The following is a 19,857-nucleotide window of genomic DNA, read 5'->3' on the forward strand; positions in this document are numbered from 1 at the left end:
AACAGGAAATGAGACTAATCGTGTATTTAGTTCAGTAGCAACATTTTGACTTCAGATGCAATAAATTTATATTACTAAATTCATGGTATCTGGCAATAAATAATCCTTGAATATCTAATCTTCAGGCACATGGAAAATTCCACAAAATTTACCCAGTAAATATGTGATTCCATTTAGACTGTCCTAAACATTTTCTGAAACCAAAATTTTCTGGTTTCTTCTCTGAAACTACCTTGACTTATAAAATGAAATTCTGAGGAAGGTGACTATAAACACCTAAAAATTTAGCAGCTAAAAGTCAGTAAAAAAATGCTAAGGCCATTTTTACACAGAGAAAAACACGTTAAGAGATTAACCATTAAATGCAGAATGTGATCAACAGCGTTTATTTTCCCTTCTGAGGGATTGAAGAGTTGACAGCATTACGTCATCCAAAGACACAGGCTGGTAGGGACAGCTGCTGCTGACACAGTACTTCATGCTTTTCCACCACCAGGTTAGGCTTCCACTCTGATCAGTCACAGGACAAACACCCTCTGCAACATTCACCATGTAACATCCGTGTTAGTTTGCATGCATTCTAGGTTGGGCAACACCTGCAGGCACTGCACTTCAGTGTTTGTAAACTTGAGCATACCCACGAAGAAATGAAATGCTAACTGCTGCAAGAGTGACCAGTGAACTATACATCACTTTATTACAAAGTCTAATCCACCATGGGAACACATCAACCTTATTTTATTAAACTGATTAACAAGTTTCATAATATAGTGTCTCCTCCTCCTCCTTTGTAACACATAAGGGCGAATTTCCTATGAGTTTGGACTTTAATTCAGTACTTATCCAAGCAAGTTTAAATAAAGAGTACCAAGAATGTCTCATTTTTATCTTCAGGGTAGCTTATTTGGAGAATAAAACTTACATACACACACACACACACACACACACATACAAAAAAGGAAAGAAAAAAGAAAGATTTCAGTGATTAGTTATGGTGAGCAAGAGGCACAAATCCCCAGAACTTTCATTTTGTTCCCTCTCAGATAAGTTCTTTGAGAAATGAAAGACAGGCGGGGCTCCTTAGCGTAAGTGTGGAAACGGTCATGGCTGCCATGATTGTTAGGATCTTTAAAAGTAGCTAAAATCATCTGATGATCCAAACGTCACAAGCAAAGGACAAATTTCAAGTTTCTGACACTGCAATGCTGGACAAGATGCAGGTAAAAAAGCTATTTTCTGGCATTTTGATGTCTTATACTTGATGTTCCAGCAGAAAGTGTCTACCTTCATTTGATGCAATAAGCTGGTCTATGAAAACTCGCAGGGAAGAAGGAAATTCCAAGTTACATGTACACAGAGACACAAATGGCTCCATATAATAAATATATACAGCAATTAAAATGGCTAAATACAATTTAAACCCTTCAGCCACTGGTTACACAGTGCCAAAGCTAGTCACCAGTTCTTTTCAACAATGACATACTCTATTTGCTTAAAGATAAAATCCCAGCACTATCCACTGCTTTAAGAATTAGCACAGTGACCTGAATCCAAGTTAAACAAACATATAACAAATAATAAGGTCAGTAAAACAGATTCAAGTCATTGCAATTTCATTTTATACTTGATACATTTTTGTTTCTGCCCAGGATCAATTTTACTTCAGCATGAGTGTTATACTAAAATGTAACTTTACATTTTAAATTTAAAGTATTACCTTTATTGAGTTTTCAATTTTGGAAAGGTTTGACCCAGTATTATATATATCTATATATATATCTATGCCTTAAGAAAAATAAGAAGTCAGAATAATTAGCATGAGGTTTTCCACCAGTGGTAATTCCCAGCCTATTTCTTTCCACGCAGTATTTTTACTTTTATTACTTGAAATGTCATAGCAAATTATCCAGACAACATCTTTTGGATCAGCCAATCATAGAACCTAAATCTCAAATGCTATTCTGAAGAAGTGTGGAGTAAATCATTTTGGTAATCTGTAAGATGGTTGCATGCAGTGTATACTGTATTATAACAGCACCAAACCCTTTATAGAAACCAAACACTCCTTCCTCCTGCTTGATGGTATTTATACAGTCTCTCATTCCCTCATACTGCGTATTAATTGGAAGTACTTCGTAGCCAAGGTCTGTGTTGTCAATAATTGTACGTGTTCCTTGAATATGAAGACGATGCAGAACTGTTTCCAGTGGGTAAAGTATAACGTCAGAGCAAAGGCTGGCAGCAAAGTTAGCAATAAGTTCTGGAAAATAGGCATCCAACATATTCTGCATGGGGCTAGTGCTCTCAGCTAGGTGGCTGTTATAGGTCTTTCTCTTCAGAATTAGAAGGACAATCTTCTGAATGATGGAGCTGATAATGTAATGAAGAACTCCATGCAGCACTGTTGGGAAGATCAATGAAAACAGTGGAAGAAGGCGTTTGCTGTGAGGCACTCCCAAGCCTATCACTCGTCCAATTCCTTCTTTAACACATTCCAGAATGCCAGTGTTATCTCGGATTATCTCACTCTGAAACAAAAGTGATGAAAAAGGTACAATTATATTTTTTAAAAAAAGATTTGTTTGATGTGTATGGTTGTTTTGCTCCATGTATGTCTTTGCACCATGTGTGTGCCCTGCCTGCAGGGTCCAAAAGAGGTCATGAGATTTCCTGGAACTGAAATGATGAGAACTGAAGCCTGGTCCTCTAGAAGAGTCATTAGTACTCTTTACCACTGAGTGCTCTCTCCAGACCCATCAACTTAATAATTTTTACAAAATTGCTGTAGAAAATAGTTATTATATCCCTTTGAGATAAATGTATTCACAAAAGAAGAAAAACATCCATGATCTGCCAACTTCAGCTGTGAGATTGGATTAGCATATTCTTTTTCAAAAGAAATATCATAAAGAGCAATGAACAGGACATAGTCTACCACCAACCACCTACGAGTCCCTTCGGTTCCTCATCCAACTATGCAACTCTTTTTTACCTATTCCCCCTTCCATGCCATAACCAACCTTTCCACCCATGTGGATCAAGCTCCACACTTCAGGTTTGGACCAGGAAGCATATTTTGTCTACCATCCCAGTCCCTTTGACAGGAGTCCCTGATTTTTTTTTCCACCCAAGCCATTTCCAACCTCTAGGACAAACCTGCGCTGACATCCCTGCTTTTACCTCAACCTACTCAGTCCATATCAGACTTAGAACTAACCAAAGGAAAGAAGTCTATATGACCAGATCCCATTGCAAAAATTCCAAAATATGAAAGATCAAGCCAGTATCTTGTAAAACCTACTGGTCATATATTAATATTTGCAAAGGAAAATTATCTAGGTAAACCCAAGGATTCAGAATTTAAAAGAATAATCATAAAATTCATCAAAGACTTCAGAATTTAAAGAAGACACAAAGAAACAACTCAATGAAACTGAGGAGAAAGAGCTTAAAGAGAATAAACACTTTAGTGATGCCCAAGAAACACAAACATAAAGCTGACAGAAATGATTAAGACAATCCAGGACTTGAGAACAGAATTCAATAAGGAGATAGAATCACTGAAGAAGGCTCACACTGCAGTTAGGAGACTCTTATTAGTAAAAAATAAATCAAATAGAACAGAGAATATCAGGACTTGAAGATAAAAGCACAGGATCTAGATCAAATAAGCAGAATATTTAAAAAAAATTAAACACAGAGAAGGAACATACCAGAAATATGGAACACCATGAACCTACAAGTTATAGGCAAAAATGAAAGAGAGATTCCAAGTCACAGACATATATCTGATCTTCAACAAAATGACAGAAGAAAACTTCCCCCAAACTAAAGAAAGACACCCACATACAGATACAAGAAGCATATAGAATACCAAACATACAGAAGAAGAGAAAATTAGCTAAGAGAATGTATAACAAAGAAAGTGTATTGAAAACTGCATGAAAAAAAATGCAAGTTACATACAAAGAAAATTATATCAGAATAACAACTCAGTGGGAACTTTGAAAGCCAGAAGACTCAGGAGCAATCCATTCCATATTTCCAGTCTTAAAAGATTATAATGGACAACCTATACTAATATACCCAGCAAAACTGTCATAACTGAAGAAAACTTTCTATGATATAAACTGAACATCCGAAAAATTGATATCCAATAAACCAAACCTAAAGAAAATACAGAAATCAATATATGGTGATTTGAATGACCCCCTTAGGCACATATGTTTGAATGTTTTGCCCCCAGTTGGTGAAACTTTTGGGGAAAGATTAGGATGTGTAGCCTTGTTGGAGGAGCTGTGTCACTGAGGGTGGGCTTTAAGATATAAAAATGCCAGGCTCATTCTCTTTTTCTCCCTCTGCCTGCTGCCCTCAAATCAGGATGAAAAGCTCTCAGCTATTGGTCCAGTGCCAGGCCTGTTTGCTTCCTGCCATATGGATCATGGACTAGTCCTCTCAGACTGTAATAAAGTCCCCAATTAAAGGCTTTCTTCTATAAGTTGCCTTGGTCATATTGTTTCCTCACAGCAATAAAACAGTAACCAAGACCCTATAGTCCAAGATAAATAGAAAAATCAGCATAGCAGGGAGAGTGTGTAAAGAAATACAAAGTCATAATTATTAAAATACATAATACTGTGAACACAAACAACACCACCAAAAATCAACAATGCACGGACCACAACATACCCATATTAGTACTAAGTTTAAATATCATGGCCTGAATTCTCCAAACAAAAGACAGGCTGACTGACTAGAGCAAGAAATAAAGTCCATCTATCTCTTGTACAGGAATCACACCTTAGCTTTAAAGAAAGCACCACCTTAGGATAAAGGATAGACAAAAATACTCCAATCAAATGTGACCAGTAAACAAGTGAGTGTCATTATTCTAATATCTAACAAGATATTAGAACTAATTAATTAATTAAAACTAATCAGGAGAGATAAAGAGGACTACTACATTCTAATCAAGGAAACAGTTAATAAGGAGTGCATTACTATCCTAAACATACATGCACCAAACTCTGGAGAACCCAATTGGATAAAAATATATACAACTGTATTTAAAAACAAATTAGCATCACTCCATTAATAGTAGGTAATTTTGAGCCGGGCGTGGTGGCACACGCCTTTAATCCCAGCACTCGGGAGGCAGAGATAGGCGGATTTCTGAGTTCGAGGCCAGCCTGGTCTATAAAGTAAGTTCCAGGACAGCTAGGGCTATACAGAAAAACCCTGTCTCAAAAAAAAAAAAAAAAATAGTAGGTGATTTCAATTTTCTTCAATAGATAGATCATCTGAATAAAAAACAGAGAAGCATCAGAATTAATTGACATCATATATCAAATGGACTTAGTGATGTCTAAAGAATATTCCACCCAAACACCAAAACAATACACAATTTATTGAGCAGCACAGGGAAGGTTTTCTAAAATAGAACACATCCTGACACAAAAAACAGATCTTTACAAATTCAAAAAGACTGAAATCACTCCTTGTAGCCAATCTACCCTTAATGCACTACAACTTAAAAATCGATATCAAATAAAAGTGTAGTAATTACACATTCATGGAAATTAAACAATTCATTACTGAATCATGAATGAGTCAAAGATGGAATCAAGAAAGAAATAAAAAATTTCCAAGAACTAAACGAAAACACAACATAATAGAACATCTGAGACAACTAAGAGCAGTCAAAAAAGCAAAACTATTCTAAAATTCATATGGAACTATAAAGAGCCCAAATAGCCAAAACAACCCTGAGCAGAAAACACAGCTAGGGAAATAACCATTCCAGATCTTAAGATGCACTACAGAGCCATAGTAATAGAAACAAAACGGTACTGGCACAAAAGCAGGCTTCTAGACCACTGGAAAGATAACCTGAAGATCCAAACATGAGTACATGTAACTTCAGGCACTTGATATTTAACAAAGATGCCAGAAACATAAGCTGGACAAAAGAAAGCATCTTCAACAATGGTGCTAGGAGAAGTCGATGTCCATATGCAAAATTAAATTAGACACATATCTATCTAGTCCTTGTTCAAAAACTAATTCCATATCCATCAGAAACCTAAATGTGAAACCTGAAACACTGAAACTTCTAGAATTTCTTCCAGGCAGTACCCTGTAGGAAAGGACTTCCTAAATAGGACCCATTTGCCCCAGAACTCACAGAATGGACTTGATAAAACAAAATGTTCTCAACAGTTAAAGAAACAATTGGGTGAAGAAAAGAAGCCCATAGAACGGGAGAGAATCTTTGTAAACTATACATCTGACAAAAGATGTATGGCTGGCAACGAACTCTGCCTGGAACCTGAACAGAGTTCTCTAAAGAAAAAGAAGAAGGGGATGGGGTGGCTAAGAAGAATCTCAAAAACTTCGCACTGCTCACTGTCCCTAGCTATTAGAAAACTGCAAATCAAAACAACTTTGAAATTTCCTCTTACCCCAGTCAGAATGGCAAGATTAACACAACAAACCAACCTAAAACAAACGGAGGAGATGTGGAAAAGGGAACACTCATTCACTACTGGTGGAACTGCAAACTTGTATATTCAATATGGAAATCAGTGTGGTGAATTCTCAAAAAGTTTAAAAATAAATCTACCACATGATGAAGCTGTACCACTCCTTGGCACCTACCCAAAGGATTCAACACCCTACTCTACAGACGCATGCCCAGCATGGTCACTGCTGCTCTATTCACAATAGCTAGGAAACCAAAACAACCTAAGTGTCCTAAAACTGATGGATAATGAAATGTGGTACATATACACAATGGAATAGTACTCAGCTGTAAAGAAAAATGGTATCGTGAACTTTGCAGGTAAATGGTTAAAAGTAAAAAAGATCTGATTGTATAAAGGGACCCAGACGGGGTAGGGGGAAGGGGAAGGGAGATCACATGTTCTCTCTCATTAGCGGTTCCTAGCTCTATCTAAATCTTCGGATGAGAGTACATATCCAGTATAACTGCAGAAACCAGGAATGTAAAAGGGACCATTGCCAGGGCAAGGGGTTGGGGAGAAATAGAGAGAAAAGCAGAGCATAAGTGATCTGATCAGGGAAGTGGGAAGAGGGGCTCTACAGGGGTGGGGAGAGAGGTAAATGAGGAAGAGGAGAGAAGAACATCAGCGTACAAGTGGTCTGACCAGGGGAATAGGAAAGTAAGACTATTTACGGACAGGAGAGGGAACTACATACAGAAAAGGAAGAAGGGTAAAATATGGTAATAAGGATATCTGAAAGTCATAAGAATTATATTATCTTTTTTTAAAAAAAATCCATAATACACAGAATTCTGTGTATAAATATACATGTATAGTTTAAATAAACTTTTCTCCTCTTGCCTGATAATGCTCCCTCAAAACATACAGCCTATTGCTATTGCCCTTGTTTGCCTCCCAAAGGTGGAAGGTAAGTCCCTATAGCTGAAAACATCGTGCACTTCAGAAACAGGGCCCAGACACCTGATCTGGAATTGGCCTAAGTGCCTCCTCCCAGAAGAGTAGCTTTCATAGTACCAGAAGCTGCCATACAAGGTGCCGAAGGAAGGAAGCAACCAATCGTCCTACCCAGCGATGATGCCTATGAACCACAGCAATAAGCACGGCAAGGTTACGTAAGAGTTCAGTAATGGCATGCACACTGGTACTACCAACAGCTCTCTAATTAGACTGAAGACCTGCTTAACAAGAGGAAGGCCATGCCTGGCGCTGGGAACCTAGGCAACTGATCATACGAGTTTCTTGAAGCAGAACCTGCAACTTCCACGTTACTAAAGCAGCAAAATCCCTAAAAACAATGGGAACAGTTGTCCTTACCCACAAGTAACTGTAGCACGTGATCCTTAACAAAGAAATGATCTCTTGCATTAGATGGAGACCATTACAGAAAATCATAACATATAAAAACGGCAGAATTGTGGAACCCAGTTCCAGTGAATGGATACATTTACAAACCACTCCTATCCCTAAGACTCAGTGAACTCTGAAGAAGGGGTTAGAAGGATTATAAAAGCCAGAGATCAGTGACCTTGCTATGAAAGCGTGTGTCCTCATAGTATAGAAGCTACACACATAAAGTATCACCACCATGACTACCAATAGGAACCAAACAAGGACACACCAACAGAAATGCCAAAGTGGATGGGGAAAAGTCCCTGAGGCCTCAATCCTATGCAGGGAACTGCAGGCAAGTACGGATGCTGAGAGTGGGAAAAATCGTCTTCTCCTAGGAAGCATGCCAGTTGGTTATCCAATACCAAATGGTCAGTCCTGAAAATGTACATATGAGTACCATACAGCATGAGCATATTTAGGAAAATACACATCTATACATATACATAGATGAAGATAACAGCAATTAAAGAAGGCTAGGACTCTGAAAAGGAGCAAAGAGGCTATATGAGAAGGGAAGGAAAATGATATGTTACATTACATCCTAAAAAAAAGACAGGAATAAAATGGACAGCCTTTCTAGTGTGGAAATGAGATATAGTGGGGGAAGTAGAGAGCCTGCCTCCACTGTTTTAGAACACTAAGAAGCAACAGTGTATAAGGAAGCATGGAGATCCCCGAAGTATCAATTTAAATCCTGTCTTCTTAACTTACTGGCTGTGTAACAACTGTTACTATATTAACTCCTCCTAAGCATTATTTCAGCCTCCTGTAAAAATGGAAGGTAGTATAAAATAACATGTATTGTTCTGTAGCAGCTTCCTCTGAAACTGAAACATTCTGTGATAGTTTGTATATGCTTGACCCAGGGAGTGGCACTATTAGAAGGTATGGCCCTGTTAGAGTAGGTGTGTCACTGTGGGTGTGGGCTATAAGACCCTCATCCTAGCTGCCTGGAAGCCAGTATTCTACTAGGAGCCTTCAGATGAAGATGTAGAACTCTCACCTCCTCCTGTACCATGCCTGCCTGGACGCTGCCATGTTCCTGCCTTTATGATAATAGACTGAACCTCTGAACCTGTAAGCCAGGCCCAATTAAATGTTGTCTTTTATAAGAGTTGTATTGGTCATGGTGTCTATTCACAGCAGTAAAACCCAAAGATACATTCCATCCTGCAGGAAGTTCCTAAAACAGAGAGGTAAACAATTCAAAATATCTTCAGGAGTCCCTGAAATTGAAAAGATTCACTAGCCCCCTCCCTGCCAGAGTAAACAATAAAAGCTTCCAAGGAGTGGAGTTCAGATACAAAGAAGACTCTCAAACAAGATAAGTTGCAAAGATTCTCAGACAAGATAAATTGCAAAGAACACTTTGGGACCAGAAAGTAAAAACCAGCTGAGTGGGGCTGGAGAGTTGGCTCAGCGGTTAAGAGCACTGGCTGCTCTTCCAGAGATCCTGAGTTCAATTTCCAGCAACCACATGGTGGCTCACAACCATCTGTAATGGGATCTGGTGCCCTCTTCTGGTGTGTCTGAAGACAGCTACAGTATATACAAGCACAGAAAATAAAATCAATAATTCTTAAAAAAAAAAAAAAAAAAAAAAAAAACAAACAAAAAAACAACCAGCTGAGTTAACTGGGAAAGATTTACAACAGGTTACTTGGAAAGGACACTCTCCAACCTACTGTGCTGCCTGAAAGCTATGGACTGTACTCCACATTCCCAACTTTGTGACCTGCCACCCATGCTGAGGTAGGCTTTGGTGATACAAGTGTCATTTCTGCTCCTGTAAGTAGCCCCTCACCTATATTTCTATAATAAACCCCAATAAAACTCATTGACTGTCCAAGTTGAACTTCGATGGCATCTGTTCACATGGGAAATAAATGCTTAGTTTTAAGCAAAAGCTTAAATTGATACAATTTATGCTTTAAAATAATACTGTCTGCTGTGCCAACAATGACAAGAGCAGAAGCTGAGAACTGTACTTATAAAGTTACTGTAAATCTCCAGTGAAGAGACAATGCTGGCCTAACCTGGGAGGCAGCTATGGAAGTCAACCAATTCAATTATGCTTTTAAGATTAATGTATTGCATATGCCAGAAAGATTTTGCTGACAGGACCCTGACATAGCTCTCTCTTGTGAGGCTATGCCAATGCCTGACAAATACAGAAGTGGATGCTCACAGTCAGCTATTGGATGGAACACAGGGCCCCTAATGAAGGAGCTAGAGAAAATACCTAAGGAGCTAAAGGGGTCTGCAACCCTATAGGTGGAAACAACAATATGATCTAACCAGTACTCCCCAGAGCTGTGTCTCTAGCTGCATATGTAGCAGAGGATGGCCTAGTTGGCCATCGTATTGCGAAGATCATATGCCCCAGTACAGGGGAATTCCAGGGCCAGGAAGTGTGAGTGGGTGGGTTGGGGAGCAGGGCGGGGGGNGGGTGGGTTGGGGAGCAGGGCGGGGGGGTGGGGGGGGGAGGTTTGAGGTATAGGGGGCTTTGGGGATAGCATATGAAATGTAAATGAAGAAAATATCCAATTAAAAAAAGATTAGAGTTAATGGGAATTACTGCTGGATTACATTTATGTGTCATCAAAAAAAATAAAATAAAAAAAGACAAAAACAGCCAAGAGGCTGGAGATGTTTGTAGCTCAGTTGTAAAATGCTTATCTAGAATGCATAACGTCCTCAGATCTCCAGTACTACAGAAACCCAGGCGTGATAGCATATCCCTGTAATCTCAGCACTTGGAAGCTGGAAACTGGAGGTTCAGAAGTTCAAGGTTATCTTTGGCTATCTGGCAAGTTTGGGGCCAGCCTGAAATACACAAAGCAAAAAGGCTACTGGCCAGAGGTACTAGAAAGATAAAGGAAAAGGTGTCACCTTACTAAGCTGAGGGATCACATATCACATATTTACATGAAAATTCATAACAGCAGCAAAATTACAATTATGAAGTAGCAACGAAATAATGTTAAGGTTCAGGGTCAGTACAATATGAGGAAGTATATTAAAGCGTCACAACATTAGGAAGGTGAGAAGCAGTGCTCTAATGTGAAGGCTAAATGCTTACAATGCACTACAATGTGCATCATAATGGGGCCTCTCTTACTACTCTAACCTAATGAGCAGGAACACTCACTTAGTCAAAGCCAACCCTTTCAACTCGCCAAAACCAGGTGATACAATCCCGCTTAGCTTGTATTTGTTTTTCGCTCTGCTCAGAATGTTCTTCATGTTGTTCTCGGGCTTAGACCTTCTCCATGAAGCTTCCTCTGAGCTTTCAAAACTATGAATCGCCCCTCTTTCCCCACACTACGTCACCCTTGCTCCGCTCTTTAACAATCACTTCCTTACAGACTCTGGATATGTCTTATTAGTGTCTATCCTCCCACAAGCTTCTAAGTCCTGCACAAGTGGAGGATTTTTATCAGTATTTTTTGCTACTGGATTGCATGAGTCTAAGACCCTCTCTGTATCAGGTTGTTTCTTAATAAATATCTGATGAGTTAAGAAAATAAATTTAAAGAAGATAAAATGAAAAAGCAAAGTCAATAAAAACTGATACAACTCTATACTGAGAAGTCTGAAATTGATCATGGGAAATCAATATGGACCCTTATTTTAGAAAGGGACAGAACTATTCGACTTTGAAACACTAACTTTTCAAGTGCACACAGTCTGGACTCAAGGATACTGGATAAAGGATTAACCAGTGGGAAGTAGTTCCTATTCAAGGGCTTCAAACAGTAGTTCTTCTGGTGATCTCCCTGAGAAAAAAAGCCTGAGAAAGCAAGCTGTCCACAGACAAAGGACATGACAAGGCGAGCCGGGCACTAAGAGTGAGACATAGAAGACACATCAAGGACAGTGTCAAAACAGACACAGAGGAAACCCATTACTGTAAGCTGGATCCTTAGAAAATACAGAGATTCAGTTACTAAACACTATTCCTAGTCTATAAGATAAAATTACAATCTAAAGATGATTTTTTTCAATTTTTTTATTGGTTATTTATTTACATTTCAAATGTTATCCCCTTTCCCAGTTTCCCCTCTGGAAACCCACTACCCCACCCCTCTCGCCCATGCTTCTATGAGGGTGCTCACCCACCCACCCACTCCCACCTCACTGCCCTGGCATTCCCCTACACTGGAGCATTGAGCCTTCACAGGATCAAGGGCCTCCTCTCCCACTGATGCCAGATAAGGCCATCCTCTGCTACATATGCAGCTGGAGCCATGGGTCCCTCCATGTGTACTCTTTGGTTGGTAGTTTAATCCCTGGGAGCGGGGGGGGGGGGGGGGGGGGGGGGGGGCAGTGTTAAGATAATATTTAAGAAACTGTTTTAAAGTTACAGTTCTAATTTAAGTAGACAAATGTGACTGTGTCAAATCTGTCCCAACTAAAACATCTTTCCTGATACAGCATGTTGCTTAGGTATTTTGCCTTAAAATTTTATCTTTCTGATAGTTTTTCTTATCTTTAAACTGAGACTGCTTGACAAACTAACGCTGTGAACTACACAATATCATCCAAATATAAAAATACAAATGTGTTTCAGTCATAAGATGTTAATTTCAGTTAACCAAAGTTAGTTCTAACAACAGGAAAATCAGAGATTAATGATGTAGTGGGGACAAATAATAAAGAGAAAACAAAACAAATAAAAAACCAGAAAGGCAAGGCTGTCGAAGCAAGCAATTTACAGAGCAGACACTAACATGGGCGGGCAAAGTATTCTTAAAGATTGGATGCTGGAATCAGAAGACAACTGTATAAACACTTTTAACTATAAAAGATATTGAGGCTACAAAATGTAATTCAATGTGCTTGAAGTGCCACCGTGTGGCTAGAAATAGTAAAGCAAGCAAGCAGAATGTAAATGCTACCAGGAAACTACTTAAGTTTGCATTTATTACTTGTGTTCAGCCAACACTGGGACACTTTTAAAACATGCTGCGTAGTAAATTATCTACAGTTACTACAACTTACTTTTAGGATGATTACTCCTTATGCTCAAACAATTATTAATGCAGTCATTATAGTAAGCCATAAGCATTTTGATCTTGAGGCCTTGAAAGATCAAAACAAGTCAGTTTGGGTTCTGAGACAACTAAACCAAGAGTGTGAAAGGAAGAAAAAATAATTAAACCATAAATGTGACCCAAATTTGCAGTGGAAATGTTAGAACCATGGTAAAATGTAATTAATAAGTGTATCTGTGAAACGAACATTTAAAATCAGACATACACGGTATACTAAATATGCTAAACATACTTACAAAAAAGTTACACTAAAGAACAGCTCACCTGTACTGTTTCAATCAGACTTGCAGAATAAAAAGGCATGGCCACCATGTATGTTAGGCTGCAGAAATTAAAGCAAATTATATCAGTACAACAAAATAAGATGATTAAAATGAAATTTTAAGATCTTTTAATGTATTCACCTAAATTTACATTCAAACCTAAAGTGATCTTTTTAAATTTTCAATTATACTTTGGAACTAGTAACATTAACTCAGGACACTGAAACACAGAGTACTTTATTGAACAGAGATGGAAATAAAAAGTAACAATAATACAAAGTCTGCCAAAAATAAAAACCCAAACCTCTAGATTGTGCCTTTAGCAGAATGCAGGTTCATTTATGATTAACTATTTGAACGTCTACTTGCATATAACTAGCACTCCCTGAAATATGCTTCTGAGCCTTTTGTATAATAACTGTATGCAGTTTAGAGTTGAGTGATATCCAGAAAAGAATGCTTTATGTTACTATCCTGTATCATTTTCTACATTTCCCATCAGCAGAAATAAGCCACAGCCTACAACCACAAGCCAAGTGCCTTTTTTACTATGAAAAAATAATGTCGTACAGCTTTCCAAAGCTGTTTCTTTATCAGTATGGTTACATTACAAAAGTAGAGTTACTTAAAATCCTTTCACAGGTGGGACTAACCTGAGCAGCAACCTTAGGGGTCAGGTCCTGGTAAGTACTCATCTCCAAGGTTAATGGAACATCAGTAAGTAATTATGTGCTGGGCCGTCCCAGAGGAAGCCAGCAAGCTAGAGAAATTTCTAATTCTTCAGATAAACAGAATAAACTTTTAATCTGTAAAAATAGTTATTGATGTAAAATCACTAGGTGCCTTTACACCACACTGTACTATGACTATCATTTTGAGCTTACTCTTCACCAAATACATTCACTCATGTCTCTGAAGTAAGACACAGGGTTAGCATCCCTTTTATCAGAAACGCTCAAGACCAGATGTGTTTCAGATTTGGGGATATTTGTATGTAAGTATCAGTATCTTGGGGACATTGATATCTTGGGGACAGGACCCAAGTCTAGATACAAAATTAATTTGTTTTATACTTTTACACACAAGGACTATGTGTTTTTGCATAGTATTTTCTGTGTGGCTATATTCTGACACCTCATCCCATATTAAATGGCATCAGGTTAAAGAAATTCAAGGCATGTGACATGTCTTGCTGGAGTTCAAACTCTTCAGAATTGGATATATTTCCAATTGCAGATGTCTGGCTTATTCATGTTTAACCCACAGTAATTTGTTTGTTTGATTAACCTAGGTTAAATGACTGGGGAAATCACAGCTGGCGAAGCACTTGTCATGCAAGCATGAAGACCCAATATGATCCCCAGCACCCATGTATAAAGCCAGGCATAGGGCAAGCATTTGTAATATCGGTACTGGGTACAGAGAAACAGGTAGATTCCTGGGGTGTGCTGACTGCTCTGTCTAGTCAGTAACCCCAGACAGCACTCCAACTGATGGCCCAATACCAAGTGATCGTCTGAAAACATAGATGTATAAGTAACATATGGACTGGCAACGTTGTATTTATGCATTCAGAAACACACACATACATCAAGGAACAAGTAAGGAAAAAAGGCAATGAATTTGAATGAGAGCAAGATGGGGGTCACATGGGAAGTGTTGGAGAAAAGGGAAGGAAGAAATGATGTCATTATATTATAATCTTAAAAACAGAACCAGGAGCTGGGCAGTGGAGGTAAACGCCTCTAATCCCAGCACTTGGAAGGCAGGGGTAGGTGGAGTTCAAGGCCAGCCTGGTTTATAGACTGAGTTCCAGGACAGCCAGAACTACACAAGGAAACACAAGGGGGTGGGGGAGGGTCTCTGGGAGAGGGAGAGGGAGCTAGAGTGGGCAGCATTTGATGGAAATAAATTAAAAAAATAATGTTGGTAGCTCCTGAGGACACTCTGTCCTCCACATACACACAAGTGCACCCAAACACAGGAACACACACATACCCACCCCATCCCTGAAGAAAGAACAAAAGAAAAAGTGTCTAAAACAAAAGCTGAGCCACAACTCTTATTTTTCAAATGCCTAAGAATTATTTTAAGCAGCATATATATTTCAGGATTGTTGTTGTTGTTGTTGATATTGTTGTTGCTGTTGATACTGTTGTTGTTGTTGTTATTCCATATGTAATTCAAGACTTATCCCTAAGCCTTGTATTACTTTTCTTCAAAAAGCCTATTGCTGGGGCTGGTGAGATGGCTCAGTGGGTAAGAGCACCCGATGCTCTTCCAAAGGTCCAGAGTTCAAATCCCAGCAACCACATGGTGGCTAACAACCATCCGTAACGAGGTCTGGCGCCCTCTTCTGGAGTGTCTGAAGATAGCTACAGTGTACTTACATATAATAAATAAATAAATCTTAAAAAAAAAAAAAAAAAGCCTATTGCTACTACTCTAACTTCCTTCACTATATTAGGCACAAGATTTTTTTTTTCAGTTCTAACACTAAAAAAGCTAATAAAACTTTCTGGTAATAATGTCATTTTTAAAACTTACCATTTCGCTCCCCTTCTCTGAGGAGAAGGGGAGGAGACAATGGGGGGAAAGATTTTATGGGTGGGACTGGGAAGAGAGAAGGGAGCAGGGCTGTGATCAGGATGTAAAGTGAATATAAAAATAAATAAAAATAATAATAAAAAATCTTACCATTTCAGGAGAAGGTGTTCACCTATTTGTTTAGGGTTCCATTTGTGTGAAACCTCCCTAAAATGTAAAAATAAATGTAAATAAAACAAAAACTACATTATTTAAAATATTTTGTTTTAATCTGTAGAATGGGTTTTCCTTGACATACTTCTGACACTGTGGTAGTTCAAACAGAGAATCAGGGCCTGTGTGTCTGCTGACAGAGGCTGCAGGGAAAAGCTGCAACTGATTGCATGATGGCTACTACTGTGTCAGTGTGACAGATGAGAAGACGCAAGAGACAAGCCTCCATCCATATCTGTGAGGAGGTTTCAAGGTTGGGTGGATTCATGGGCTAGGAACCTACGCTGAATGAAAAGAGAAAGTTGGGTGAGCACCAGCAGGCACCCTTTGCTTACTAATACAGTACAGGGCAGTATGCTTTATCAGAAATGCTCAGGACAAGATGGGTCGGTCTCACATATCTATCCCCTCTTTCTCGCTAAGAGTGAGGCCACTGCCCTGATCACATGGCCCCGAGTCTTTGGAACTGGTCTGTCTATTCCAATTCCCCTTCTTTATCTCTCTCCACATAGCTAACTTTCTACACTTTCAGTGTTGTCTGCCTATGGTCCTGAAATTTAATTGTAGCCAGAAACTGAATCACATCTATTAGCACTGCAGGCACTGAATTTTTACCACACTACTAACCTGAATGACCTGAATTGCCAACTTTTTTATAGATCTCTGTATTTGAGGTAGGAAGCCTCAAAAAAAAAAAAAAAAAAAAAAGAGCTGGCACATCTGCACTTTCAGACACCCTGTGACATTAAAATCAGTAACAGAGATTCAAGTTAGGCAAGCATAGATATCCAATTTTTAAAATGTGAGTCAAGAAAGCTTAGCTGGCTGCTAACCTTTAGCAAAGCTGTATTAAAGGAAGTCTGGAACTACACAGTCCTTTGAAAGCAACACATTAAAAAAAGCTTGCTCTTAGCTTCTTGCCTTTGTTTCTTTTCCTTACAAAGATAAATCCCAACACTGAGTACATGTGCAATACCTGTGGTTAGACCTTCAACTAGCTCCCTTTCTTAACAATCAAGACAATATATCCTTTAGATAAATAACCCAGAACTATTCAATTACAATAGCTTACTACTATCACTAGCATCCCTTTCACATCGTCTGTGAGTGCCTTGCTGCCAACAGCCATAGCTGTAGAACACCGACAGTACCAGTCTTCTTGGAGCTTTCTACAAGTATAGTGCTGTCTCTCCTGCAACAAGTAATGGCTGAATTGACCCACAGAAAAGAAATTCAGCCTCCCTAAGTTAATCTACTTTCTCTCTCCCAGCATATCTACAACTGACATCTACAACCTCTGGTTCTAGAATCGATGTCATAAGCCTTCCCTCTAGGTTTGTTGAGGGTATCACTGACTCTACCCTTCACAAGTGCTGACACCACCCCACCCTCCACATATGGTACAGACATGTAGACACACCAAGTTGTCCAGGATCTATCCTTGTCACATTTCATAACTTGTGATTCTCCATTAGTTGAATTTCATTGAATCTCATATTCTGAATGATACTTTATGCCCCAAAACTCAAACGTCTATACTTAAATAACTCCTGTGGCATCCTGATCCACAGTCCCAGCCCCCTTCTCCTGTGGAGGTATGAACAGCCCCCCCCCCCCCCACACACACACACACAGGCTGACAGATTTGAGGATTGGGAGGTGTGGCCTTTTTGGAGAAGGTGTGTCACTCACTGGGTGTGGGACTTGAGGTTTCCAATGAGCTCTCCCTCTCTCTGCTGCATACTTGTGAGACACATGTAAGCTCTCGGCTACAGCACCATGCCTACCTGATTCTGGCAACGTTCTTGCCATGATGGCCATAGTCCCTACTACCCTCTGGAACTGTGAGCCTCAAATGAAATGCTTTCTTTAATAAGTTACCTTGGAAATTTTGTCTCTTCACAGTAACATAAAAGTGACTAAGATATCCCCTACAGGTCTGGCAAAAATTTCAAACTCCATTTATTGAAAGTTAAATTCCTTAACTATTCCTCTAACTTATTCTTAATGAATTCTCCACCTCAGTCACTGCTGGCCAGTCTCCTCCTGATACTCCCCGTTCAATCCAACAGTAACTATCATCAATGATACTTAGAGTGCCTTCCTAACTCTGCACTCTCTGTTCTGTTCCACAACTCAGAGTTGCCCCAACATGGTTAACATTAATATATTAACTCTCCAAGCCAGTCTGGACCAATACTTTTTACACTACCTCTTAGGAATACTCTTGTTCTTATCAAAAAACAGATGTTTCATTCCAGGCCACAGAGAATAAACCACTGCAAAGATGATAATGGGAGGAGGGAGATGTGAGTTGGATATGTCCCAGATAATATATATACAAAAAGTTACCCAATAATAAATGAAAAATGTTTAAAAAGAAGAGAGATGAGCTCATACAAGCCTCTTTCCATTTCCAAGCACAAGCTGCTGCCTTTTGTCGCCAACACTGTGGAAGCTCTCTGAGACCAGGTGCTGCTGCCTTCTCTTGGAAAGAAAGCCTTTCCTGCCTAGTCAATTCGTACTCAGAATTCTTATCTCAATTTTCAGTTATTTTTGAAATCCTTACCAATAATTCCTGGGAATCTGAAGGGGATTATTTAATTATAGCACAAATCACACAGTGCTTTATAAACAAATGAGCTACTTAAAGAGGAAGTTGTTCCCACACTCCTGTTTCTCACTTAGCAGCAGGAATAAAAGGCACAGTGCAACAGGGAGGAGGACACAGAGCACCTTGTCACACACGTCATCAGCAAGGTGTGACAAAGAAGCTTTACTGTCCGTCCTTCTCTGGGCTACTTCAGACAAGCTTTCAGAGTCAAGATATTTGCTTCCATATTTGATACAAATTTAATATAAAACTAATATGGGGGAAAAAGGCTCCACATGTACCTCGGTAAAGGTGTAAATTCACTTATTATGCCTTCTGCTCCAAGTGTGACTCCCTGAACAATAAATGTGCTTCCCATCCCTTTCCATAGGGCTCTTGGTCCCTAGAATCAAAACAAAAACAATACAAATAGTTCTGTTAATATAAAACACAGAAGTTCTTAATGAAAATACAGAAGGTTTGTTAATATTTCCCAATAAGGCATTACTCTTATATAAATCTTACAGAACTGTAACTAATTGGGTTTCTACCACTTTGTCCTTGGTCTCTTGGGGCACTCCCACATAACCCAGGATGGCCTATGTAGCTGAGATTCACCTTGAACTCTTGATCCTCCTTCCTCAACCTCCCAAGTCCCAGGATCCCAAGGCCTGTACCAGTACAGTAGCCTCGGTTATTAATGTTTCATGGTAGCCTAGTTTAGACTAAGATGAACTAAGATGCTCCATTTAGTTAAGTACTCCAAAATGATTGGCTACTTATTTTAAAACCTCAGGTATCCCTATATCCAACTCCCTACAATCTAGCTGTTTATAGGACCTACAGGCAGCCCAAACTTCATATTTCCCCAACTTCACTCCATCGTAGCCATTGGCCACATTTCTTTTCCTTCTCTGTTGGAGTTCCTATTTTTCCTCCTTGTGCCAAAATCATGCACTTCTCATTCTTTCTGAGTAATCAACCAAAGTTCTCTCCGTTCTCAGCCTCTCCTAAATCTGCTACTTTTCTCAGCCTTACCTTATTACTTATGGACCTCTAACACTGCAAGAGCTCACTGTCTCTCCTACAGTGACACCATGGTGCTACTGCTATCTAGGTTATTAGTGAACTGGGAAATAAAATACCAACAATGTAAAATTAAAAGAAGCAATATACGATCAGGAGAGAACTGTATCTCTTTTCCATCCTAGTCCCACAAAAACTTTTATCTTCCTGTCTGCATGGAAAGATATACAATTTTTTCATTT

At 39.1% G+C, this 19,857-nt stretch overlaps 1 protein-coding gene across 2 annotated transcripts in view; it reads right to left on the reverse strand.

Annotated features, from left to right (window-relative positions):
• Positions 1-365: 365 nt before the first annotated feature.
• Positions 366-19,857, reverse strand: part of Slc25a46 (solute carrier family 25 member 46) — a 28,657-nt gene continuing 9,165 nt past the window's right edge. The window contains exons 5-8 of one of the 2 annotated variants that reach the window (XM_021150989.2): positions 18,892-18,992; positions 15,934-15,990; positions 13,238-13,295; positions 366-2,528 (exon numbers count right to left, since the gene is read on the reverse strand). In XM_021150989.2, coding sequence (XP_021006648.1) covers positions 1,950-2,528; positions 13,238-13,295; positions 15,934-15,990; positions 18,892-18,992 — 795 coding nt within the window. In that variant the 3' untranslated portion in view covers positions 366-1,949. The remainder of the gene's footprint in view (positions 2,529-13,237; positions 13,296-15,933; positions 15,991-18,891; positions 18,993-19,857) is intronic. The other variant, XM_029471908.1, reaches the window with a different exon arrangement.

The sequence above is a fragment of the Mus caroli genome, chromosome 18 (assembly GCF_900094665.2).
Source record: "Mus caroli chromosome 18, CAROLI_EIJ_v1.1, whole genome shotgun sequence".
Taxonomy (NCBI): domain Eukaryota; kingdom Metazoa; phylum Chordata; class Mammalia; order Rodentia; family Muridae; genus Mus; species Mus caroli.